This window comes from Dermacentor silvarum, chromosome 7, assembly GCF_013339745.2.
Source record: "Dermacentor silvarum isolate Dsil-2018 chromosome 7, BIME_Dsil_1.4, whole genome shotgun sequence".
NCBI lineage: Eukaryota > Metazoa > Arthropoda > Arachnida > Ixodida > Ixodidae > Dermacentor > Dermacentor silvarum.
In genome coordinates this window covers 8,242,217-8,269,151 of record NC_051160.1, presented here as the reverse complement: position 1 = coordinate 8,269,151, position 26,935 = coordinate 8,242,217, and the positions used below count along the sequence as shown (strand labels likewise).

At 47.8% G+C, this 26,935-nt stretch overlaps 1 protein-coding gene across 1 annotated transcript; it reads left to right on the top strand.

Annotated features, from left to right (window-relative positions):
* Nucleotides 1-4,557: 4,557 nt before the first annotated feature.
* On the top strand, nt 4,558-16,387 carry LOC119459406 (uncharacterized). Its single transcript, XM_037721193.2, has 4 exons — nt 4,558-5,371; nt 14,430-14,645; nt 14,850-15,075; nt 15,926-16,387. The coding sequence occupies exons 1-4, from the start codon at nt 5,287-5,289 to the stop codon at nt 16,218-16,220; spliced, it is 822 nt and encodes a 273-aa protein (XP_037577121.2). The 5' UTR covers nt 4,558-5,286; the 3' UTR covers nt 16,221-16,387.
* Nucleotides 16,388-26,935: the final 10,548 nt, after the last annotated feature.

The window sequence follows — 26,935 nt, the reverse complement described above, 5'->3', positions numbered from 1 at the left end:
TGTGTGCGCAGATTGTTCCATTATGTAAGTTGGCTTTCCTGCAGTGCGCTCACAGACGAATCAGTGAGACATAGAAAGCTTCGCTTTACGAAAAGTGCACAAGTGGAGCTCTCACTTGTTTTTATCCGAAGACACCCTGACCAGGTTTCAGCCTCGTTCTATGCTTATCAATGCAGAATATCCATTTTGACAGCGAAGCTGTTTAAGCCAGCCGTAATTTGTGGTGAGTAGCAAGACACTACCAAGAAAGAAAAAAATGTGGTTGATCCCTCTTATATAGGAATCGGTATAGAACACGAAAGTGAAACGTGTCTTCACAGAAGTAGTGTAATGTTTATTGCACATTGATATATAATGTCTATTGGTGTTTTGTGGCTAAAGCGCCCTTAGGCGTTGATGCACCCACGCTGACGCCTGGTGGCACGTCTCCTCCATCACGACTACCAACGTCGATGACCATGAGCAAGCGTCGTGCATATGGAAGCTGCACTACGCTGCACACGCTAGCACAACGCGAAAGACGAAGCACGTAACTGACACACTAATACAACGCGCAAGACAAAGCACGTAACTGAATCGTCACCGAGTCAAATCAGCGCGTACAGCGCGTCGTAATTGCAGCCTCCGCGATCAACTTCAGAAACATTTTCAGAGCTAATTGCGGAGGCCACGCTCCGCTGTGCTGAGTACGGTGAACGCCACCTAGGTGGCGTTGGTAGTGCTTCTTGATGCCAGCGTCCCTTCGAATGCTGGCATCGAGGCGTCGTAGTGCTGAGACCACCGAAGCGTTCACTGTCGGTGCGCGTTAGTGTCATAATGCAGTACTTCTCTTTTCTGCTCGTAGGCGGCGGCACCGCCCCGAGCAAGAGCGCGGGTACACGGAGGAGTGTTAGATATATAAGGCGCGTCTGTGTCGCTCTCTGCAAATGCGTTTGTGGCGCAATGGGTTAAACGCTCGGCGATCTATCGTCGCGGACCGAGAGGTCGTGGGTTCGATTTCCAAATTTTGCATGTTTGTGGAACTTTTTCTTCTGGTTTCTTTCTTTGTATTATGTTCGTGTACATTGTAAGCTGACGTATTTCCGTGACGGAAATACGTCAGTGAAGTCTTGGTGGACCCCGGCATAAAACACTTTCGTGTTAAAAAAAAATGCTGAGGCGGGATTCGAGCCCGCGTACCCGCTGTCCCAAAGCGAGCGTCGTAACCACTAGGCTATACAGCCATTTTTTTTCTTTATTGCATGGAAATATTAGTAGTTATATGCGAAAATTAGTTGTGTTACATATATACATACATGACAAAACAAATTCACACACGCTAGGCAGTCGAATGAAAGTTCAAAAATCGGGTAAACAAACACAAGCGTCCAGATACGAAATCCATTCAGGAACGGGGTCAAAGGTTGCAACAACACTCCGCACTTGAGCAGCCTCTTCTCGAAAGACAGACCTTGTCGAGCGGGGTGGCTCGGCATGTCTGTCGATCATTCGGCTTCTCCATAATGAATACAGTCCTAATAACATAAACAAATCATATGGTGCATTACTGATTGTCTTTTTGAAAGGAAGGAACCGGATACCGTAAGGTGTTAGAGGAAATTCTTTTTTGATAGTTCTTTGTAAAATGTCCCAAAAATAAAATGCATCACGACAAAGAATAAAGCAATGTTCTATTGTCTCAGGTTGGCTGCACAGTCTACAATTTGTATTCCACGGTACATATAATCCTTTCTCATGAAGCCATGTTTTAACTGGCAGAGTGGAAGTGTGCAGCTTAAAGAAAAATGTTTTCGCTGCTGGCGTTATACACATTCGACGAACACGGCAAAGAACATCTTGACCAAATAGAGACAGATATGGCTTTCGATACATAGGTGCAGGGAAAAGGTTATTTACAAGTGCTATATTTAGCGATGTTCGATCAACGCTAAATAAATATTCTAACGTGAATCTGGCTTTTAAAAATGAGATAGTATCCACGAGTTCTTTTAGGAAGCCCCCTAACGGCAGTTCTTGAGCAGAGTTGGTCGTGACAAAAAGAAAAGGGAGGTGTGAAGCAAGACGTGTTCTGTTAACTGCAAGGAGGAAAGGATGACGGACATTTTTAAGGTAAAATAATCGCATGACCAATTGTCTCACAAACAAATGCACAAGACTGAGACCTCCCTTCTCAAGTGGAAGGAACAGATTATCCCTTCTCATGGCTTCCCATGATGACTGCCAAATAAAACATGCAAATATTCTGTGGAATGCCTGAATATGGATGCGAGAGCAGTGCAATACCTGCAGAACATAAGGAAGCTTAGAAGCAAGGAATATATTGCACGCCTTAGCTCTTGCGAAAATGGAGAAGTCGCGTCCCTGCCAGGTTGTCACCTTTCGACGGATTGTGGTTATCGCGGATGTCCAATGAGGTCCACTATTACGGAAGTTATCGAGAGGCACACCAAGATATCGCAGCGAAAACTGATCCCAATGAATATTCGAGAACACAGAGGGAGTTAGAGCCCACATGCCTAGCCAAAACCCCCTACTTTTATCAAAATTTACACTAGCTCCTGCCATTTCACAGAAACGCAAGGTAGTGTTTATTGTCTCAATACTGGGCTTATCGATGCAAAAGAAGGCAATGTCATCCGCATAAGCTAGAACTTTAATTTCTTCATCTGCATACCTGTATCCCTTAATGCTTGAGTTATAAAGCACGCTTAAGCAAAGAGGTTCCAAGTATATTGCGAAAAGTAAAGGCGAGAGCGGACAACCCTGACGGACGGATGACTGTACCTGTATTACACCTGAGATGGTACGGTTCACAATTAACTTTGTAGTACACCCTTTATAACAAAGTGCTATACCATTATATAATGCATCACCTAACTGCAGATGTCGCAGTAATCGGAACAAAAAACTGTGCTGAACCTTATCAAAGGCTTTGGCGAGGTCAATCTGAAGAAGAGCTACTTGATCCATGCTACCTTCTAAGCACTCAAGGACTGAACGTGCGATATTAATATTTGTTTGTATAGAGCGTCCTCGAATTCCACATGTTTGATGGTCACCAACTAATTTAGCAATGACTGTCTGCAACCTATTTGTAAGTACTTTTGCAAATATTTTATAATCGACGTTACATAATGATATCGGCCTATATCCGTTTACACTCTTTAATACTTCATTATCAGTGCTCTTTGGGATTAGGGTCGTATGGCCCTGATAGAAAGTCGGAGGAAGCTCACCATGTTTATAAGCGTCTTTGAAAACCTGCTCAAGAAAGGGACACAGGAATTCCTGAAATTTTACATAAAACTCGGCACTAAGGCCATCAGGGCCAGGCGTCTTGTTTTTCTGCAGAGTTTCAACAGCAAGCTTAATTTCTTCTCGAGTTATTGGCTCGTCAACGCTGACTCGATCATCATCTTGTAATTGTGGCATAAGAGAAATAAATTGATCGGCTTTTTCTTCGTAACCCTGCTGAAGCGTAACTGCAGTGAAAAGATTTTTATAGTGATCTTCAAATATGGTGATTATCTGCGACGTTCCTGTATATATGGAACCACCAGATTCAATTTGTAATATCTGCTTTGAAAGCGCGTATCGCTTTTCATCACCAAGAGCCCTTTTTGTGGGCTCCTCATCTGTGAAACGAGTTGTGCGTGAACGCACCACTGCTCCTCTGTACGCTTCCGTCTCATATTTCTGTACCTCTGCTCGAACTGTATTTATCTCGTCGCTATACAACCCTGGCTCCTGGCTTTCGAAAGCGTGCAGCTTATGAAGTAGATTATAAAGGTGATGTTTTTCTGCATTTTTTCTTTGAGATAGCTCACATGAAATAGCAATCGCTTCATTTTTTACTCTCTGTTTGAACATTTCCCATTGAGCAAACAGTGGGAGCTGTCGACATTGCGTTATCTCTAGAAATAATACATAATTCTCTAGAAAATAATAATTCTCTAGAAATAATTCTCTAGAAAATTCTAGAATTCTAGAAAATTCTAGAAAATAATTCTCTAGAAATACAGCCACGCCTGCAGAGCATGCATCTGTGCGAACCATATGATTGCGTTAGAGCGTCGTCGTCTTCGTGCACAACTGGCGCGTTCGTACGCTCGTGCTCTGCGAGGTGAAGAGGTTATAAGAGCGAGAGAGAGACGCATTCACGGTCTCCTGGTACGTGGTGTCGGCATTGCAAAGCGGTGTCGGTGTTGCAAGCTGGGCTATGCAACGCGCAGTGACGGCCGTAAGTCCGAGACGCGCGAAATCATCATCAAGATGAAAAGTTGGCGCGCACTTCCGGAAAATGCTGGGCTACGATCGCCCAGCTTCGCTGTTTCAAGCGTTGCGCGGCCGAGTGCAAGGTTTTTAGCTTCTGAAAGCATGACAGACGCTGGTGGTTATATATTGTGAGATGCTACAACACGAGTGCGGAGGTGCCTGTGAAGGTCGGTAACAGTCAAGTATCGTTAAGTTGCGTTAAGTATCGCACCTGTATACCTGCAGTGGAGCAACCAGCGTTACTAGAAAGAGGTAATCTAGTAACGTTGTGGAGCAACGCCGCGAACAGGTGCTTTCGGAGACCCGCTACGCGCCTCGGCATGTCCGCGTCCATGGGCAAAAATGTGGGCCGATCCCGGAGGTAGTGCAATACCGGGCCGACCTGCGGCGGAGGTGGCGTCAAACACTCAGGAAAATGAAACGAAAAGTGCACGGATTCTTTGGAATCGCGCATACAACATACAAGAACAGCATTCGTTTCAGTAAAGCACAAAACAATTACGCATCCGAACCACATAGCTGATGGCAATGCGAAGCGCTCCCGGCACTGTCGTGGTGACGTCACTATATATCCTTTCGTAAGCCTAGCAACTACTTTCATTGTTGTTGCATATAGCAACGCATAGTTCCCGAGGAGCGGCAAAGAAATGCCAGCGCTGCCGTTATGCAATAAAGCATTGGTGGTTTTCAACACCTTCGCCGGATGCATCCCGCAGGGCCGCGACCAGCGGCTCGCTTGAAAGGCCTTTTCTGATGCGGCTCATTGGGAACGCACAGCACAACTATTTCCGCGTCGCTGAAATCTAAATAAGGAGGTCGGCCCTTTCCGCTTCGATGCCACAAACGAGAAAGAGCCGCCGTGAACCTATAGATGTCGTAGCCATCTTTGTTTATTTGCCAGCTCAAGATTCTGGAGTTGCCAATAGCCTCATTACTTTTCTAACGTTCTCGCTCCAGGTTTGGTGCCAGTGCTGCTTGGCTGCCTGAGCATCTCTGCAGCAGCACGTGACAATGCCGCCCTCTACGAGAGCCGCCACGCTGTGCTGCGCATGCGCGCTCTACCTCGGTCCCGCTGCGCAGGCGCTGTTCCAGAAACGTAACGTGCATATATATATACTCTAAAGTGGCTAACTCTCTCATCCACACCGCTCTCTTCCGGTGTTGTAACGTTACGCCTAACGTTCCGTCGCTCTTTGTGCGGTCCTTGTTCTCGAGCTTCTTTGTTAACCTCCAAGCTTCTGCCCCATATGTTAGCACCGGTAGAAAGCAATGATTGTACGCTTTTCTTTTCAACGACAGTGGTAAGCTCCCAGTCAGGATATGCACTCCAACCAATTTTTATTCTTCTGTAAATTTCCTTCTCATGATCAGGGTCTCCTGTGAGTAATTGATCTAGATAAACGTACTCCTGCACATAATTTAGAGGCTGATTGGCGATCCTGAATTCTTGTTCCCTTGTCAGCCTATTGAACGTTTTTTTTTTCTTCTGCATATTAATCTTCAGCCCTACTCTCACACCTTCTCGGTTAACGTCCTGAATCATTTGTTGTAATTCGTCCCCAGTGTTGTTGAACAGGACAATGTCATCTGCAAAGCGAAGGTTGTTGAGATATTCGCCGTTGATCCTCACTCCTGTCCTCCCAGTTTAAACGCTCGAATACTTCTTGTTAGCAAGCAGTGAATAGCACTGGAGAGATCTCGCCAACATAGAATGAATAAACTTGTCTAATAATTTACATTTCGTGCTGCGAGGCACGCTGAAGTTTAATCCAATTTCGATGACCTAGTGGTGGGGTCCCATACATGGTTGTGTTTAGGTGAGGGGGGGGGGGGGGGCAAAATTTTCATAGGAAAAAAGAAAGAAATAATAACCATATTGATAAAAAAGATAAGGGCGATGCAAGACTTTTTCTTTCTTTTGTGAGGGGGGGGGGGTGCGGAGAGGGGAGAGGGGGGAAATTATCCCCTTATTCCTCGGCAAGAAAAAGGAAAAAGAAAAAAAAAACGCACCGCGCCCTTATTATATATTTTTTTTTTTGGGGGGGGGGGGGGGTCGTCCCGTTATTTTTGGGACCACGCGTTGCGCGGCATTAGCTAGGTACGTGTTGTGTACCTGACTTGATCTGTTTGTTTATTGCATATATGGCATTGGCTAGGACGCTGTACAGCTTTCCGCCCGTTTCATCATCGGAGTTGCGTGAAAACGTGATTGATGCGATGCAGCCGTGTATGTATGCACAATGTGGGAGAGGCGCTGACATCAGCTTGCGCTTTGTTAGTAGCGTGGATCGACGGAAGCACTTGGCAAAACTGGCATAGCTGCTATGTCGCAGGGAACACCGGCCATCTGGTACTCGAGATATAGGCGGCCTTTTCGTCACTAGGACTTCGTTTCACCGCGGCCTTGCGAACGTAAGCTGGCATCTCCTCGTCGTTGCTTGTCTGTAAGCAGCACGCACCTTGGAGGGACGAGAACATGATGCACGGCAGATAACTGCACATCGTTCTCCTTTTGCCATATCTTCACCACCGCGCAGTGGCGTACCAACTATTTCTCGAGTAGGGGGGGATGGGGAGGGGGCATACCGCAAACGATCTGACTCTCGCTCTCTAAATTATATATATATATATCTAATTACTGTTACAATAAGTGAAAAAGCCTGGAAGTGCGTCTGTCAGTTATTTTTATATTTAAAAGATATAAACCTACCTATTTACCAATCACACATGGGGGCCATGGGGGCCATGGGGGCAATGAATTTGCATTCCTTTCTTGACACTATAAAATATACATATGACGCAGTGACAAAAGGCCCAGAGGTCCCTGATCCCGCCCAGTAGCACCAGTGCAGCTCAAAAAAAAAATGCACATTTGTTACACACGATGTTGCTAATTAAAGAATTGTACTTGCTGTTTAAGTCTATATAGAGCACACATGTATCGCTAGTTAAGGTAATAGTATTGTAGAAATTATACACAACGAAGTACAGTCAACATATATGACTCGCAATATTCCAAAAAATGAAAAAAGACAGCAGATGTATGTGACTACAACCAAATTTCCAGCGAAGTTGTTACTTTCGATCTATCGCATAGTTTAAAAGGTTGCCGAGCACTTTTTCTTGTTGGAATTTTTAAAAAAGCCAGTAATTGATTGAAACACATGTTACTTCGCCATAACATTTACCATGGTGTCTCCCTCTCCCCTGCCCACTCAAATTTCTGTAGATTTGATATGGGTTGAGTTTTCCCAGAGCATGCAGCGGGATAAATCTGCTTTCTTGGTAAAACACATTCGTAAAGCTCTGGATCGCTTGCTTGCGTAATTTACTGCAAATACCCACCGCGGTGGCTCAGTGGCTAAGGCGTTGTGCTGCTGAGCACAAGGTCGCGGGATCGAATCCCGGCCTCGGCAGCCGCATTTCGATAGAGACGAAATGCAAAAACGCCCGTGTGCTTGCGTTGTAGTGCACTTAAAAGAATTAACCCCAGGTGGTCAAAATTAATCGAAAGCCCTCCACTACGGCGTGCCTCATAATCAGAACTGGTTTTGGCACATAAAGCCCCGGAAATAAAAATAATTTACTGTATATATTATAATTATTTCCCTGTCTCTGAAGTTTACTTACATAGTGCTCATACCACGCCCTTTATTTTCGCCAAATATAAACCAAGTGAGGACATCGCTAAAACCAACTAGGAACGCCTTATGAGGCATGAAAAATAGGGGGGAAGAACAACGGCTCATTAATTATTTGCAAGCGTTTATAACTAGACCAGGAACGTGAAAATTTTGTCGCACATTCCACTCGACGTCCCCACGTGGGCCCCGTCGGCAAAAGCTCTGCAGGACCTCAATAAAGTTGTTACCAACCAACCAATTCCACTTACCATGACCCCCTTTCCATGAAAAAAAGAAAGGCTCAGAGCTGCACAGGCAGGCGGCACGGGCTCGACACGCGCTCGTGCCACTGCTCTAGGAGGTGTGAAAAGCGGCCGCGGAAACCGGTCCTCAAAGCGCCTTGGAGCATACGGCGTACTGCGTAGCGCTGCTCGCTCCCGAGGAATCCCGCTCATGCTACTTTGCGCGCACCAGTTTTGAGTTGTTTTATTGCGAAAGCAATTATATGGCCACGGATTTCTGCCGTCGGCGTCGCCGTGAGGTTCCGTATAAAGTCCAAGAGCGATAAAATCGTCGCCGCCCGCCGTATGCGCGAGTGAAAGCGCGCGGGGGACGCGAGCTATCACGGAGAGCGAACACACGGCGGAAAGCAAACGCGACCGTCGCGCAAAAGGCCGTGGGGGTATGGGAGGGAGGGAGGGAGGGAGGCGGGCCGACGCTGTGCTGCTTCACCAAATACTTATCTTGCAACCGGGCGCAAGGAAAACTGGCCACTCAATATCCCACGCGAAAGCAAGAAAGCGGGAAGGCAGCGCGGGAGGGAGGGGGGGGCGGCAGCTTCTACTCTGCCAACAACTTCTCCTCTGCACAACTCTACACTTTGCCCGGCGGTGGCGGTCGCCCGCACTATCTCTTATCTCCGCACGGCTCTGACCTTTGTATGCGCTGTGCATTCGCCGCTCAGTTTCCGTTGAAGCGATAGACCGCGCGAACCTTCATCCGCTGCGGCGGCTGCGCTTGCTGCCAGCGTTTTGACAGTCGTTGTCTGCGGTCATTCAGTGTGATCTATTCATGTTTGCTTGTGCGCGCTGACACCACACTTGTTAATTCAGTTTGTAAGCGAATGAGTCCAAGTTTATGCAGCCGACAAAACTACTATCCCTATACTCCGAATAGTTCTCTACTAATTTGCTATCGCCATTGATGCTTCGCCTTTCGGGCGAAACTGCGACATTTTTTTCTTTCTTTTTTTCTGAGCTTCTGCACTAACATATGGCACACTAATAATGCGGCTCGTTCTTCTTCTCGGATGCCCGTGAAAGCATGCGCGTCGAGAGGGAACGGAGTGAGACGTGGCGCGAACCAACGAGAAATTGTATTTGATGACGGTTCGACGCGGCACAAGAGCGCCTGATTTAGTAGCGAAAGTATATCAGAGAGCTACACATTCATTCAGATCGTGTAGGCTCCTCCTTTCAGGTGCAGAAATGTCAAAACACGCAACTTTGTTTACATTCCGCAATGTAAACATTTGGCCAAGGGTTGAATGCACCGCCTTTTTTTTTTTTTTTGTCTTTGCGGAAGCATGTTCCGCTGAAAAAAAAAAACATATATATCTGATCAATAGTGGAAATGAAAGGATATATTAGCTTTATGCATTATAGTTACAGCTATAGAGAAATTAACCAAACTTTTACGTAAGGAAAAAGCTTTATTCAAGACTCTTTATTCCGAACTTTTACGTATAGCAACTTAGCATTAATTTTAATTCCAATGTACTTTAGTGTCTTGCCGTTTTTCCCATTACAATTATGAATCGCTGCAAGTAATTCAAACCAGCTTTTAATGCTTATTCCCATTGTTAAAGGGTCCCTGAAACGGTTCGGACAAATTTTGTAGACGCGTAGGGTGCAGCTACAGTAAAACATTCGCGTCACGATTTAAGTGAAGCATCTCATATTAAGAGAGCTACGGACGATTACACCTCCTCCCTAGCCATGCATTTCCTCCTCAACTCGCTCGCCGAGTGATCGGGGCTAAGCTCCGCCTGCGCTGGCTCTACGTCATGCTGTGACGTACGTTGTCGTCTATTTCCGGTTATCTTGGAGCCGGCGCGCGAAGGCTCGCCAACCTCTCCGCTAGCCGACCGGGCCCCGGCTACAGTGGCTAGCCCGGCCGTCGATCCCCAGCGAGAGCGATCGAGCAGCGTGCGTTGCGAGCGTTCTGTCGAAGCGCCGAGCGTGTCCAGTATTCCGGTAACCACAGGCGGGCTGGGTGTTTTGACGGATGGCCAGAGGCGTAAACTAAAACCCCCCCCATACCGCTGTGATGGAGCTTCGTAGTCGTACGTGAGCGGCCTGATCGGCGATTCGGCATGCGCGGTCTTTATATAAATAGGCACTTGGAGCCGCAGCTAAACGTCGCCTCCCCCCCACGGCCTTTCGCGCGTCGGAAGAAGGCGCGTTTGCTCTACATATATGATGATTGTAAAGGAGGAAAGAGACGCCTACTTCTGCAGCCCTTGCACGGCGCAGAACGCGCGTTTGTTCTCCGCCGTGGGTTCACTCCCCGTGAAAGCGCGCGTCCCTCGCGGCCTTTCACTCGCACATACAGTGTTCGGCGCGCGGTGACGATTTCATCTCCATTGACGTCATACGGAACCTCACGGCGACGCCGACGGCAGAAATCTGCTTTGGAGTGTCCATATAATTGCTATCGCAATAATACTGCTCCGGTCAGGTAGACTGCTCCCTCCCTGATAGTGAGATTATATTTGGATCATCAAAACAGTGATGCGTTTATTTAGGAATGCCATCGTTTCTCTCTCGCAGGCGCGAGGACAAGCGGGTGCGAGAGAGAAACGATGGCATTCCTAAATAAACGCGTCACTGTTTTGATGATCCAAATAATTGGATTGGAAAGTTAATTTTGTGCTTGAATGCATAAAGCGACGTTTTGTTAAGATACTAACTGGAACGCCAATGCATTTCTCCGCAAAGTTCGATAATTAATATCTCGAAACTGGTGTCATCCCGAGATTTCGTTCCAAGTGGATCCGCCTTGCGAACTCCACGGCTACAATTTGTAAATTGCAATAAGGGCCATCAGGTAATTAGTTAAAAACTTAATTAGTGAATTTCTGTTAATTATTCGAATATGCGTTTCAATTTCTTGTGCAAGTAATGTCCGCCTCTTTAAGTAAACCATCTCATGAACGAAAATTGTGCGGTCTACCACAGGCAACCTTTACGAATTTTTGAAAGTGTTCGCTGAAACACCCTGTATAATCCAAATCTTGCAATCTCGAAACTTAATCCTGTGTGTCAGCTAAGAGCACTTTCTTTCTTTGAATTGAATTGAATTGAATTTATTTGCCAGAAGGATACAAAAATGATGAAAATACATGAGAAGCATCTGGATCCTTAGCATCAAGCTAGTTTGGATCCATACATGAATAATAACAGAGATTTATATTTATACATTATTGATTTCAACAGTTGTGTGTTGGTCTCTGGTCTTGTTGTCCTGCACAAGGCTCGTTAAGTGCTGATAAAAACCACACCACTGTTACCTCGGCGTGCAATTTTCTTTAGGTTGTGCGACAACCGGTGGATAACTGTTGGCATTTTTCTCTCTCGGTTTTCTTGCACACGTTCAGATGTACCCGACTGCTGCGCTTGCCTTCCCTCTGCAACTGGTACCAGAACTTGACTGGGATAATCTGCATCGTGTGGCCTGTTGTCTGAACGCTTCGTCGGTGCAGTGATGACACGATGCGTTAGTGAAACACATTTTCACAATTCCTCTTTTTATCAATTTAGAATGGGCTCAATGATACGTGCAGAGTGACAATGGCAAGCGCGACTTCTCAGGGCTCACCTCGGCGCGCAAGTACACCGTACCTTGTGGGGTCTCATACGTGCTCTTGGGACAAAGGAACGACAACACAGTAGTGCAAACAATCAAAAGGGCATTTATTGCACCTTACATACACTAATACATACTACTCATAGAACATTCACACGGGTGCGCGACAAATCAAGGAAGTCCGACTCACCGCGACCGGATAGCGAGCGAATATGTTCGCCCCATGCTATGACACCATCGCCTAGTCGTTCATGTGTACGGCCACGCGAACGGTGGCGAGGTCGAACGATCCGTGTTCGTTGATACCGGTGCCCTGTTCCTAGCCACGCGGGACGGTCTCGCGAAGCGTGGATCGGCGCACGCGCGGGCCGTTCGCATCGCTCACCCACCCCAACCCGAAGAGGAAGCGCCTTCTTCCTCTTGCGCCCACGTAACCCCGCCGTCAGGTGGCGTTAGCAGCGCAACACTAGCGCTATCTCTCGTGATACGCTGCAACTCCGCCGCCGTAAAGCTACGCGGCGAAGCCGGATTACAGGAGACGGGAGCCATGCGGGGAAAACAATATCAGGGGACGCGTGAGAGTCGCGCATCCCCACAACCTACGAGCCTAGTGTGGCGAATAACCAAGTTCACAGGTACCTGACCGATCAGGTCACGGAATACCTGTGGCAACATCAGCTGAGGCAGCTCCAGGCAGAAGTTTCCAAGGAGCGACCCATCTCATCGAGCCACGGAAGTAGCAAGGGCCAGAAAAAGTGCGTCAAGTCTTAGAACGAGGACCTCGCCACAGAAGCTAGTCTCCTTCGTGCGGCAGATCTCCAGACGTGCACCGGAGGACGAAGGCGGGAGGATCAACTCTGAAGGCGTGGATGCCCTAAACAAACGTTCACCTGTGAAACGCGTTCTGTCGTACCTAATTCAAAATGCTCTGTCCGTGGTAGCTGCTGACAAAGAAGGAGACTTTGCGGTATTTTCATATGGTGGCTACGACAGAAAAGCTAATGAAGCGATAACAGCTGTGTTCAATCAACTCAAAGAAATTTCGCTGGCGAAAGTTAAGAGCAGAGCCGTCGCGATGTACCGGGACATGAATCTAAATAAAGTATTGAAAGGAATGAAAAAAAAAGCAAGAATAATAATTTCGATGTATTTTTTAGCGCAAAAACGCATAAAGAAGGTGTCCCATTCAGGGTAATAGTATCAGAGAAAGGCGCATGGCTGAAGTCCATTGCAATCTATATATCTTAACCTCGCAACTCGAGATCAAAGACACGTTTATTCCGAGGAAGCTTTAGCGTTTGTAGAGGCCAACTGCAACGCGGTCTGAAGGCCTTCTCAGCGGATGTGAAGGGCTCGTATTATTCCTTGCCGTCAATCATGTATAGATGAATTTGGGGTCATAAGGTTTAGTACGAAAGCGGGTGCAACCGTTGAATATTTTTTACAACTTTTAGACCTCAAGTCAACATTTGTGCAAAGCAATAACATTCCGTACCTTCAAGAGTAAGGGGTCTGCATAGGATCCTGCTTAGCACATGTTTTAAGCAACCTATACCTATAGCAAAGCTAGACAGAGACTTGCATGCAAACGTTGCAAACGTTTGTTAAACTATTCAGATTTGTTGATTTTTTAGTGTTTGTTGATTGTAAGCTAGACAACTTTGACACAAAGTATTCAGCTGTTAGTAACGTTATACGCCAGTGCCTTTATCCGCTGAAAGCTACTTTCGAAGTGCCTATATACAACGAAAGATCAAGTTTCTTGATGTTAAATTTACCTTCAGTGACGACCTAACATGCTGGTGCTACAGTCCTTGGAGAAATAAACCCTTGTTGTCATATCATTGAGCCCATTCTAAATTGGTAAAAAGAGGAATTGTGAAAATGTGTTTCACTAACGCATCGTGTCATCACTGCACCGACGAAGCGTTCAGACAACAGGCCACACGATGCAGATTATCCCAGTCAAGTTCTGGTACCAGTTGCAGAGGGAAGGCAAGCGCAGCAGTCGGGTACATCTGAACGTGTGCAAGAAAACCGAGAGAGAAAAATGCCAACAGTTATCCACCGGTTGTCGCACAACCTAAAGAAAATTGCACGCCGAGGTAACACTGGTGTGGTTTTTATCAGCACCTAACGAGCCTTGTGCAGGACAACAAGACCAGAGAAGAAAGAAAGTGCTCTTATAACTGCCAAGTAGCACACAGGAATAAGTTTCGAGATTGCAAGACTTGTATTATATATCGCATACCTATATCGTTTGGAAAGTACTACGTCGGGCAGATGCATTAATGATGGGTTGCGATAACATAAAAATAAGGTCGACAAAGTTGCATCTGATTCTCTCCCTTCATTGTGGGCAACACCATTGCTCCCCTATCTACGGTTCAACAACCATTACTGGTAGAAGTGCGAACTTACTAGACTGATAATAGAAGCTGAACAGCCTTGGGGAAATCCTGTATCAGTAAACCGCCACTGGCTCTCTCTGATAAAGAACTGAAATTTTTGCGCATGCCTTATAGCATATCACTGTATAGGAAAATGTGTTCGCTTTGAATGTTCACGTGGCTGTGACTCATGAGTGTACGAACTGGTCTTGGATAAGAAACATTGTTTTGTGTGTCCTGTATCTGAGGTTGGTGCCTGCACTTGTTTCTACAGCCGCTCTGCACACTGGCGGGGATGCGCCGCTGACGCGCCAAGTTCTGCAGTTGCCGTCTCGTCGCATCGCCGCCGTGGCCGACAGCGCGTCGCCGGCGCTCTCGAAGCTGGCCTCGCTAACCACGAGTGGCGCGGGACTCGTGGGTGGCGGCGTCCTACCGTCCCTCGGCCAAGCCGACCACGTTCCGTCCACGGCGCGCAAGAAAAGGACGCAAGGTGCCCACCTCGATAGCTCAGTTGCACCATGTTGCTTCGCTTCATGGTGCGTGCGCGCCTTTATTTGCTTGTGGTTAGCTCAGTTTGTGCTTTTGCACTCATATGTTGTGTTAAAAAAAGAAAAAAAAAAGTTTATTTATTTCATAGTTGACAGAGGAGGTGCAATGTCAGTTGCTGTCTCCAAGCAATTATAAGGCGACGCAGGTGGTCGCACAGCCTCGACCGCCCAGAAGCGACGCATGGACGGCGTCAAGCTGGTTCAGACGGCGCTGGACAAGAGCCACCGGCTGCTGCTGGACGTGGCGGCCAAGATGCCCAACCTGGTGCCCCGCATGGACGCCCAGGAATGCCTCAAGAGGACCGTCTGCGAGGCGCACAACAAGCCCGGCCGATACGGGCTCCTCGGCATCGCGATCCAGTTCTTCTTCCCGTGAGTTCCCGATACGCGCCTTCACGAATCTGTGTGCCTCCGATAGTCACTCAAGGCTTTGCACCGGTTCATGCATCGTGCTTCTTGTGCCCTTCAACAAGTTCAGTGACGCTTAATACGATGGCTATTTAATTGCTCTGGTTAGTGAATTAATCTCTTATATCTGAAGCCTTTTGTAAGCCATGTGCGCCTTCTAGATTCAAAATAACACCACATTGTATTGCACTTGAAAGGTATAAGTCTTTGTACTGAATCGTGAAGCCTCTTGTCTGAAGCCTCTTGTATCCTATGTGGGAGGCCTCCGTCCCCTAAATATACATTAAAATGCATTGGCGTTGTAGTTAGACTTGTCCCGAACTATTAGATAAAGGATTTTGTGATGCTCTTAAATGGAATGTCTTTGGTAGCACATTCAACAAGTTGCAGCATAGGAGGCGACCGAGCGAGTGCGAATAACGCCACGGGACCACCTTCTGCGTCATGACGTCACGACGCGTTCGCCTCCTGGGAAACAACGGTCGGATAACATGTATTGTTTAGAGCAAGTAATTAAAGCTGCCCCTTGAGATATAATTCAACTGAATAGGTCGAGTTGCGCTATGTTCTTCTTGCGTTTCTTAAGATATCTATTAACTGAACAAAATACATGGGGACACCGCTAGAATACTTGAAAGCGCTGACATGGCATTGCGGGGGTGGATCGAGGGACTCGGCAGATCTTTTGTGCAGCACGCTGTCAGCGTAAGCACACAAAACTGACGACGTCACCAGTATGTGTACACCTTTGGGGACGTACGCCTGGCGGTGGGTGCGCGAAACCTCGTTGTGAGTGACGTCACGCCATGCGCAGGCCGTTCCGGCCGGGCGACGCCGAAGGTACTCGCATGTCGCCCCTGCAGCTGGCGGCGCGCTACGGCCGGGACCCGAGTGCCGACTGCGGCCGACAGTACGACGGCTGCTTCCTGGACACGCTGCAGACGCTGCAGGCCGCTGTCGACTACTTGCTGCGCCGACAGCAGGCTGCCAACAAGCCCGGGTCGACGCTGCTGCTGCACGCGTTCTCCAGCGCTCAGCAAGCAGCTCCGCCCATCGTCTGGGGCTCAGCAGGTGGCGGAGTGGTCGAGCCCATCACTGCACCGCCGTGACTGCCTCTGATGAGCCGCACGCGGAGCTCATCGTGTGGTATATTGTCCCGCGTCATGCAGCAGCTGTCCTGAAGGTTACACGAAAACGATTCTATAGGGGACCGCCGTGGTTGGGCGGTCCTTCTGACCTTGCAGGGCGAGTCTCGTGCCGACGACCGAATCTATGAACACTTTAGCCCCGGGTCAAAGCCCTCCAATGCGGCGGTTTCCTCGCCAATAAATGGACAAACCTTTCCATTGCGATGCTAACCATTTTACCCGAGTGGCGCTCCGGTCTATGTTGCGTGCACCACGTCGGCCAGACTGGGCTCTGCGTATATAAGGGAACATCGTGCGCAGCCATTAGCGGGATTAAATAGCAGGCCACTGTGAGTGATGTTTCACAGAACACGTGTTCTTGTAAAGTACAAAGATTGTTTCGCAACAGCCCGATAAATGACCTCTATCTTAATTAGTGACAATGAAAGAGTGGGCCAATCTGTGTCGAAATACACATCTGTGACGAGTGAATTGACGCGATTCTAGTTCCCTGTTTTTTCCGGGGTCCCCGGTCTCTTTGGAAGCGCTGGGATTCTCTGAGATGCTCACGTGACCTTCGAGTCCCTAATCGTTGAGAATTCTCGGCGCGCGGAGAGCAGCCTTTCAGCACCGCAGAAAGCCAGGCGAGTTGGATGTGAAAAAAAGTTGCACTGAAGAGGAACGAAAAGGACAGCCCGAACGTCATCCCTCTGAGTCGTTTTGAAATCGTTGGCCCGTGCATGTTCTTCAGTAGGGGGGTGCGCGAATAGACCCAATCGAATAGTGCCAGAAGCGAACCAAATCGACCGCGATTAACACATCCTTATTCATAACGTTAGCAGGTTTCTGTCAATGCACGTTATGATGCGCTGTTTATTATTTAAACATACTGATCTAGCCTTTATAAGCTGTGGCAGGAATTGGGACGAGGTTACATACATGATTTCTGCTCACAACGTTCACCCAAACAACTGAAAACAAATGAGATGCACAGAATACACAGCGGCACAATAATGGAAAGGTGTGACAATATATCGCAAAGAAAGAAAAATAAGGAAAAGTTGTCGCAGTTTCACCTGAAAGGCGAAGCATCAATTGCGATAGCAAATTTGTAGAGAGCTATACGGAGTAATGATAGTAGCTTTATCAGGTGTATAAACTTGGACATGCAGCAGCATCGGCAACACGCAGAACTGTTGTCGACGCCATCGGCGTTTTGCCCGCGTTCGCTCAAAATGCGTGCGGCGTTGCTGACTGTTGCCGGAGCCTCTGATATAAATAGGCACTGCGTGCCGCAGCTAAACGTCGCCTCCCTTCCCTCCCCCTCCCCCACGGCCTCTCGCTCGTCGGAAGAAGGCGCGTTTGCTCTACATACATGGTGATTGTGAAGGAGAACAGAGACGCCTACTTCTGCAGCCCTTAAGCGAGCACGGCGCAGAACGCGCGTTTGTTCTCCGCCGTGCGTTCACTCCCCGTGAAAGACGCGCCCCTCGCGCCCTTTCACTCGCACATACAGCGTTCGGCGCGCGGCGACGATTTCTTCTCCAAATGACGTCATACGGAACCTCACGGCGACGGCGACGGCGACGCCGACGGCAGAAATCTGCTTTTGACTGTCCATATAATTGCTATCGCAATAAAAGAAGGCTCGGGGGGAACATATTACGAGAAATAATAGGGTGCCACACTACAATAGTTTGATACACTCACACATGTATAAGTAACTGTGCATCGGCGCCACCAACCTCAGGTAGCGACTGCTGCAGGCGTTTTGCAGGCGCCACCAACCTCAGGTAGCGACTGCTGCAGGCGTTTTGCAGCAGCTTCCGCGCCGCCTCCGCTTGCCGACGTTTCCGTCTCGCTTCGCGGGCTCTCAGCTCCGGGTCCGCTTCGCTTCGGCTGCGCGGGCCCTCGCCGCCTCTGTATCGGCGCTGACGTCTCGCTTCGGCCTCGCGGGCCCTCAGCTCCGGGTCTGCTTGTCGACGAGCTCTCACCGCAGGCTCTTGACGGCGAGCGCGCGCTGCAGCCGCTTTGCGAGCTCTCTGCCGCCTTGTCTTCGGGGTAGCGGGGAAGCAGTATCGAAGCGCAAAGAGAAATCGCCATCTAGTGGGCGCCATTCAAATCAAACGAGAGCACAGCTGCGTCTCTAGCGGGAGCGGCGAGTACTAGCGTGGCTACAACGGCGCGACGGGGGACAAGTCTCGACCCTAAGGAGCTTCGCCCTAAAAACAATTTAAATAGGCACTATTAACAAGAACTACCTTACGGACCTGGGAAAGAACGAAAATCGGAAAGGATATATATTATGCAAGGTGCTTGCTGTGTTTGGAACTTGCATTTCTGGAGGTAAGAGATACCCAAGTCATTATTAAATACAAGAAATATAAACTTGCTCTGCTGGATCTGTTCATAAGTTTTAATATCCGGTCATTGGAACTGTGCAGGAAAATGAGCCGGTTATCGTTCGCCTTACAGGAAATGTTACCCTATAGAAAAAAGTTAGGCCTCACTGCGCAAGGAAAACTCGTAATACATCGCTGCCTCCAATGTTTGCTAAGACAAATACACTGAGTTTTTCTTTTTTTTTTCCTAGAGCTCTTGCCTGCGCGAGTATTTGGTGGAAATGATTTTTTAAATGTTACTTTCAAGATTGCTGATTTCTATTTGTATTATTCTATATATATATATATATATATATATATATATATATATATATATTGTTTTTCTTTCCACCTTCTAGTCTTTTTTTTTTTCATCTTCTTGTTACTGTGCATTTAGTGTGGTCCCTCCTGCTTGAACCACACAGTGGTCTGCAGTACTTAGAAGAAAAAAAAAAAAGCTAGCGTAACTTGCACTTAAGGCGCAATGATAAAAATTGGCAGCCGAATCACGAAGTGAATGCTGATGATGGAGCTAAGCTCATTGGACGATTACGGCTGCTGCTCGAGCTTTCGCTTCGGGGTCTTGCTGCCGTTTCCGGCGTGCTGCTGCATCTCGGGCTCGTAGCTCGGGGTTAGCTTCGCGGCGTTGCCGTTGGGCTGCCGCATCTCGTTCTCGGTGCTCGTCGCTGCAGGTCTCCGATTGCATTGACAAGCTTGGCAGCGTACCCTTTCAAAATGCCGCTGGCATCACCATATGGGGATTTCTTGAGCTTTTAGATACGTATTTGAAGTCGACGTTCGCCATTTGGAACGGGAAGACGTACCTACAAAGAGACGGAGTTTGCATCGGTTCATGCATAGCGCCCGTGCACTTTCCAAACGCCTTCCGTCTTTCGTGGAAAAAGTTTTTAGGTTTGTAGATGATTTTTTAGTTCCTTTAGATACTGACGCCGACACTGTCGAAACTAGCTGCCGTGATGCTTTATCGCTGTTTGAAGAATGTCTTCATCCATTAGTCTTAACCCATGAGCTGCCAGTTGCCGACTCGATTAGGTTATTAGATCTCACTCATTTTTAGGAACAACCAGCTGTGCTGGATGTATGAACCCAGAGCTAGCAAATCTCTTTTACCTTTTAGCTCAGCCAATTCAAAGATCAAGCGAGGAATCGTTAGCCTTTGCTTCGCTAATTCCCTTTCAAAGTCATGTCACCACTTAATGGAAACCAGTTTCTGGAAACAGGCCCGGAGATTTGAGCAATCGGGCTACCCGGGCAGTCTGCTGACGTCAGTAGCCGGAAGCTTGCAAAAGCAAGAAAAAGCTAGCAACCTAGATTCTGCCACTCGCAGGAAGAGTCACCGTCATCCCTTACATTCACACGTTGTGCCATAATCTCAAGGAAGTTGGTCGGCGTGCTGGCGTCGATGTTGTGTTTTCGGCACCACATAAGCTGTCACGTGCACTGTAGGTGTTGTGTAAAACATTTTTCTTTCCTGTGGCCGCGAATACATTGGTCAGACGGGACGCTGTCTCAATGAACGATTAAAGGAGCATAATAATCATGTTTTCAACTCCGTTTCTGGTCATCTCGGTATCCATTGCAGAGACCACCGTTACAAACCCTTGTTCGATAGCACACAAATTATCAGCTCGCAACAAAAACAAGCATACTAGAGAAATTATTGAAGCGCTTGAAATTCACAAATCTGGGGAGCGCTGTGTCAGTGTCCCTTCATTGTCACCGTGCCATAAAGAAGTGCAATATTTAATCACATGATTTGCATATCATATATATGTTGGAAGCTGAGTCCTGAACACTTGCTACCCTTCTGTTCTTTCGATTGTGCCTTATTGTGGTATTTAAACCTTGGTTATGCGCGCAATGAAATTGTTGTAAGTCAGGGCCACGGAGAAAGATTGTCAGGGCTCTTTCCTATCCGTTCTCTCGCTTCCATGCAGATCGTCGCGCTGCTAACCAAAGATTAAACTTTACCAACACGCGTTCGGTGCGAACGCGGGCAAAGCGCCGCTGCCGTCGACAACAGTTGTGCGCGTTGTTTGTGTGACCGCACACAACCGCTGTGACAACGCTGGCTACGTGACGGAACGGCTAAACGCCGTTGTCGACACTGTTAGGGGAGAGGCGGGCGAGAGCCCAGAGAGAGTCGCGGCACAGGCGGCAGAGGCCGGTAGGGCTGCGCGCATGCGCCGAAGTGGGAGAGCGGTCCCGCACACGCACAGTCTAGGGTGCCTCGATGCCCACCTCGGCCACCGCTCCCCTTCCACTGGGAAGTCGCGTTCGCGCTCCGCCGTGCGATCGCTCCCCATAAAAGCGCGCGTCCCTCGCGCTCGCGCGATTTCACTCGCACATAAGCCGCGTTTGCTCTCCGCCGTGCGATCGCTCCCCATAAAAGCGCGCGTCCCTCGCGCCCCCGCGATTTCACTCGAACATAAGCCGCGTTTGCTGTTCGCTCCCCGTGAAAGCGCGCGTCCCTCGTCCCCTAGCGCTTTCACTCCCACATACAGCATACGGTCAAGGAGATTTATTTTTAACACGAAAGTGTTTTATGCCGGGGTCCACCAAGACTTCACTGACGTATTTCCGTCACGGAAATACGTCAGCTTACAATGTACACGAACATAATACAAAGAAAGAAACCAGAAGAAAAAGTTCCACAAACATGCAAAATTTGGAAATCGAACCCACGACCTCTCGGTCCGCGACGATAGATCGCCGAGCGTTTAACCCATTGCGCCACAAACGCATTTGCAGAGAGCTACACAGACGCGCCTTATATATCTAACACTCCTCCGTGTACCCGCGCTCTTGCTCGGGGCGGTGCCGCCGCCTACGAGCAGAAAAGAGAAGTACTGCATTATGACACTACCGCGCACCGACAGTGAACGCTTCGGTGGTCTCAGCACTACGACGCCTCGATGCCAGCATTCGAAGGGACGCTGGCATCAAGAAGCACTACCAACACTAGGTGGCGTTCACCGTACGAAGAAGCACTACCAACACTAAGCACTAGGTGGCGTTCACCGTACTCAGCACAGCGGAGCGTGGCCTCCGCAATTAGCTCTGAAAATGTTTCTGAAGTTGATCGCGGAGGCTGCAATTACGACGCGCTGTACGCGCTGATTTGACTCGGTGACGATTCAGCTACTGTAACTGGCCTGTACGAGCTCGTCTTATCCTTATCTCCTTTGCCTTTGTAGATAAGATTCATCTTGCTTTCACGCCATCCAACGGGAATATTCTTTGTTCTAATCACTTGCTCTATGGCATTAGTCAGCAGTGCCTTGCTTTTTGGACCGAGGTTTTTGATTAGCTGTATTGGGATTTCATCGGGTCCTGCTGCCGTGTTGTTAGGGACATTTTCTGCTGCCTTTTTCCAATAAAAGCTTTCTATGCTGAATTTTGATCTCTCAGGCCTCTCTGTTGTTGCTGGATCTGTTGTCTGAACTACGCTTTTTCTCGTACCGAAGTTATGCCTGATAACGTCTGTGATGTACCGCAGCGCATCATCGCCTTCATAGATGTTACCGTCTTCATCCCTTATAGCCGTTTGCGAGTTTCTAGTTGGAGCTCCGAGTGCTTTTATATGGTTCCAGAATCTTTTTGGGGCGCCTTTGTCTCTTTTGTGAATGTTATGCACCCAACGTTCACTTGCGCATTTAATTTTCTCTTGCACGAGCTCACTCGCAACCCTTTTCTTTTCTCGGTACGTATTCCATCTAAGGAGCACCTCTTCTTCTTGTAATCCCAACTTTTTGGCTTCTCGATGAACCCTAGATGCCTCTTTACGCTCTTCTATAGCTTGTTTAATTTCCTTGTTCCACCACTTACGTGGTTTCCTCTTTCCAATCCAACAATTGTATTGCCGTGTCCGCCTTATTTCATGCTGCATAACCTCCACCAGTTCCTTATATTCCCAGACTGCTGTAGGAAAAGCCTCAATTTTCTTCTCTATGTTGTTTGCGATCTCTGTTATTTGCTCGTCATTCATTTTTAAAAACTCTGAGGCTATTGGTTCATGTTCTGCGCTGGTATCTCTCCCAAACTTTAATGCTAAACGTCTATGATCGCTTCCCAGGCTATTTTTTCCATTTTCGTCTATTATCACTTGGTCCAGTTGTTCGTAGACCATTTCTGAGACTAAGGCGTAGTCGATACATGACTGCCTGTTTCCGCATTGCCACGTTACCTGTCCATGACACTTATTCTCCCTGTTAACTACTATAAGGTTCTGTTCATCACACAAATCCAGCACTAGAGAGCCGTTGTAATCAGTATATCCGTCTAAATCGTCCATGTGCGCGTTCATATCTCCCACTAATATCACCTGGCCCGAGTTACTGAACTCATTAATATCGCTTCTAATGCAATCGACCAATTCCTTATTTTTTTCCCTGCTATCACTACCTGTCCACAGGTAAGCTACTCCCAGCCACGTCTTTTTACCTTGCCATGTACCACTAATCCATAAATGCTCTTTACATGTCTCGTTTACCCTTCGCCACTTCAGACCTCGCCTAATTAGTACGCCTACGCCTCCGCCTTTCCTTGACCCGGTCATTCTGTTGCACCCTTCCCATACAAAGTTGTCAATAACAGGCGGCTGCTCCAAATCTCGTAGATGCGTTTCGGTCAAGGCGTACACACTAATCGCTTCATCATTCAGTTGCGTTTGAATTTCCAGCCATTTTTCCTGCTTACGACCACCCTGCATGTTAATGTAGCAAATTTTACCTTCTCTATTCTTATCCTTTCTGCGTCTTTTCCTGACTCCTGGTCGCCTAATTCTGCCATTTACTGGTGTTTCGCTATGTTCAATACTTAATCCTGCTTCCTGATTGCCTGGGGCCCGCCTAAAAAAGCTACAGCTCGTGCCGCGAATCGATTTCCGACCGGTGTTGCTACACTTTCACTAAAATGTATCCCGTCACGCACAAAAGCGCCTTCGCGGCCTGCTCGGTGCACTTCACGGTTGATGTCAATGACCGTAAAATTCATTGCTTTAGCTAGAGTCCAAATTTCCCTGTTTACTGCAAGAACTGCCCTTTCAATTTTATAACCCTGCCTTTCAACCTCTGGCACCGTGCACACCGCGATTTGTACTTCTTTTGAAACATTCCGCAGGTCGGTGACCCCTTTGGCTATTTGCTTTGTGATTCCTGCTCCTCGTCCGTTCAGTACGTCAATCACTCCGCCCATTATCACCACTAGGTGTCTCTCCTCCATTGTGTCCCATTGTATTGAAATAGCAGAAAAGGAACACAGGCCCCTATGGCTTGCCTTTCTGGATATCAAGGGAGCCTATGACAGTGTAATCCAAAAGGATTTGTGGGACATACTGGGCACTCTAGAGGTGGAAGATGGAGTAAGAAATCTTTTAAAAGATATCTATAAAAGTAACAGGGTGCTTATAAAATGGGAAAACAAGATATCTGGGCCTATAGAGATACAGCAGGGGCTTAGGCAGGGGTGCCCTCTGTCACCTCTGTTGTTCATGCTGTATTTACAAGGATTAGAGAAAAAATTAGAGAGGAGCGGACTTGGCTTCAACCTTTCCTATTTCAAGCAGGGAGAATGGATTAAACAGTCATTACCAGGACTGATGTATGCAGATGACATTGTACTTATGGCTGACAGCAAGGAAGACTTGCAGAGATTAATGGACATCTGTGGTAAAGAGGGAGATAGCTTAGGTTTGAAGTTTAGTAAAGAAAAATCGGCAGTCATGACTTTTAATGATAATCAGGGCAGCGAGCATAGGATACAGGAGGTTACGCTGGAGGTGGTGGATAAGTACAAATATCTTGGAGTGTGGATAAACAATGGGGCTGAGTACCTAACGGAACATGAAAAATATGTGACGGCTAAAGGTAGCAGAAATGCAGCTGTGATGAAAAATAGGGCACTGTGGAATTACAATAGGTACGAAGTGGTGAGAGGGATTTGGAAAGGGGTGATGGTCCCTAGTTTGACTTTTGGCAATGCGGTCCTGTGCATGAGATCAGAGGTTCGAGCAAGGTTGGAAGTTAAGCAGCGAGGGGTAGGTAGACTGGCTCTGGGAGCACACGGAAATACACCAAATCAGGGGGTACAGGGTGACATGGGATGGACGTCATTCGAGTGCAGGGAAGCCAGCAGCAAGATAGAATTTGAGGAGCGATTGAGAGAGATGGCAGAAAAGCGGTGGGCAAGGAGAGTTTTCAGTTATTTGTACATGAGGAATGTTGATACAAAATGGAGGAAGCTGACCAGAAAACTGTCAATCAAATATTTAGACTGCAGGAGGGGTGCAAACCAGGAAACAGCGGTTAAGAAAAAGGTTAAGGAAACAGAGAGGGGTCTGTGGAAAACAGGGATGCAGACGAAATCAGCACTGGGCACATACCGAACTTTCAAGCAAGAAATTGCCAAAGAAAATATCTACGATAATTCTAGGGGAAGCTCTTTGTTGTTTGAAGCCAGGACGGGAGTATTGCGGACTAAGATGTACCGAGTCAAGTACCAAGGTATAGACACGTTGTGCTGTGCGTGTGGAGAAGAAGAGGAAACGGCTGAACACCTCATACTTTTCTGTAAGGGGCTTAACCCTACAGTGCAAGGCAACGGGGCTGATTTTTTCAAAGCATTGGGGTTTAGGGACAGTGAAGGCAAAATAGACTTTAAGCGGGTAGAAATAACCAAACAGAGGTTATCTGATTGGTGGATAAAATTAAGGCAGGGGTGAAATTTCACCCACCACAAAGTACAAATTATGTTAATAGCCATGGCTAGGTGGCGTATGCCACCGCCCGATTTAAAGGGTTCAGCCTCATCCATCCATCCATCCATCCATCCACATGCGTTCCTTGGCCTTCGCGATCACCTCTCTAATCGGCTTTCCCGGAAGCGCGCTAACCTGGACTCGTTCGTCTGCCCCTACCCTCTCTGCTATCGCCGGTTCTACTTTACGCATGTTGGAATCCCCAACAAAGACAACTCGACGCTTTCCTTCCCCCTCACCGCCGAAAGCTGCCCCCGAAGTCACAATGCCCTCCCCTCCTTTCTTATTCTTGCCCTTGGCTTTGTTTTCTTCCCCGCCGCGTCAGTGGTATCCCCTTCGTGATTATCACTGACGTTTCCGCCACTGCTTCCCGGCGTGGCGGGTTCGGCTGTCTCTGCACTCGCATCGGAGCCAGCTCCGTTCGCGGTGCTCGCCTCGATGCGTTCATCATTGCTTTGCAGAATGGTGGCGCTCAGCTGGATTTCTGCGTTAGCTAGCTTTTCTTCTGCCTCCTTCCTCTGCTTCTGCTCGATTTGAAGTTCCTTTTCTAGCTTTCCAACCCGCTTAGCTAACTTATCCTTGTCTTGCTCTAGGCGGTCTAGCCGCGACCCTAGCACACACATCCTACAGATAAAATCTGCACCATTCGCTTCGCGTGCTGATTTAAACCGCGTTTCTTCCAGCGCGTAGGAACGCTCGCACTCAGAACAACGCACGCGTGGGTTCCCCCTAGTACCAACCATCATCTCGTACTAACAAGGCGTAGATGTGGAAAAGAAAAAAAAAATTCTTTACCTACTTTTATCTAAGCGAGAAGACCAAGAAAGTGAGAAAGCATTAAAATAATTTATAAAGATTGTTTGGCTAAGCTAACCCTCCTAAAAAAACCAAAAAGTGAAATATAGAATAACAAAACTTATCTCTTTGGCACGCTGCTCCTGCTGCGCTGAAATGGCACCTCGACTCGACACGTCCGCTCCCGTCGGCTTCACTCGTGAGAGTGAAGCCGACTAGGGTGCCTCGATGCCCAGCGCCGCCGTCCAGGGTGGAGACAACCCCGCTGGCGCCGCCATATTGTGTCACACGAGCTGAGACTCAGCTACGCTTGCGTTCATAAAGTGTTACTCGCGGCGCGCTTCCAAGTGCTTTGCCTTGATGAGGATTTTTTTATCGGTGTCCCATCTGCATATCTTTATAACCAATAGCCGTTAACTCGTCGAAGGTCGAAGACGTAAATGTATGGCGCCGGGAACATGCCCCAAGTTGCCTAATTCAATCACATTTAATATGCCGTGTGTATGTTTAAAATACGCACTATTTTTTTTTTTGCGCTTCGATGCTTGGTATATAAGGTTTGCGACCCCCTGTGTGTGGAAGTTTTTCTTTTTCGCTGTTATATTTTGGTTTACACGTCACGCCTCCTTTACCGTAGCCAGCCACTCGCGCACGGCGGTTAGTTTCCCTTGCGTTGCGCGTGCTCTTCGCGTTCGTTGCAATTATTTGACGATATCTACGCGCAATTTTTGCTTTTTTGCCCA

Excerpts from the sequence above, each read along its gene's own strand:
- LOC119459406 (XM_037721193.2), top strand. The coding sequence starts at position 5,287 with ATGCCGCCCTCTACGAGAGCCGCCACGCTGTGCTGCGCATGCGCGCTC. Across the intron at positions 14,646-14,849 it reads GCGCAAGAAAAGGACGCAAG|GTGGTCGCACAGCCTCGACC; the intron begins GTGCCCACCTCG and ends AAGGCGACGCAG. Across the intron at positions 15,076-15,925 it reads GCGATCCAGTTCTTCTTCCC|GCCGTTCCGGCCGGGCGACG; the intron begins GTGAGTTCCCGA and ends CGCCATGCGCAG.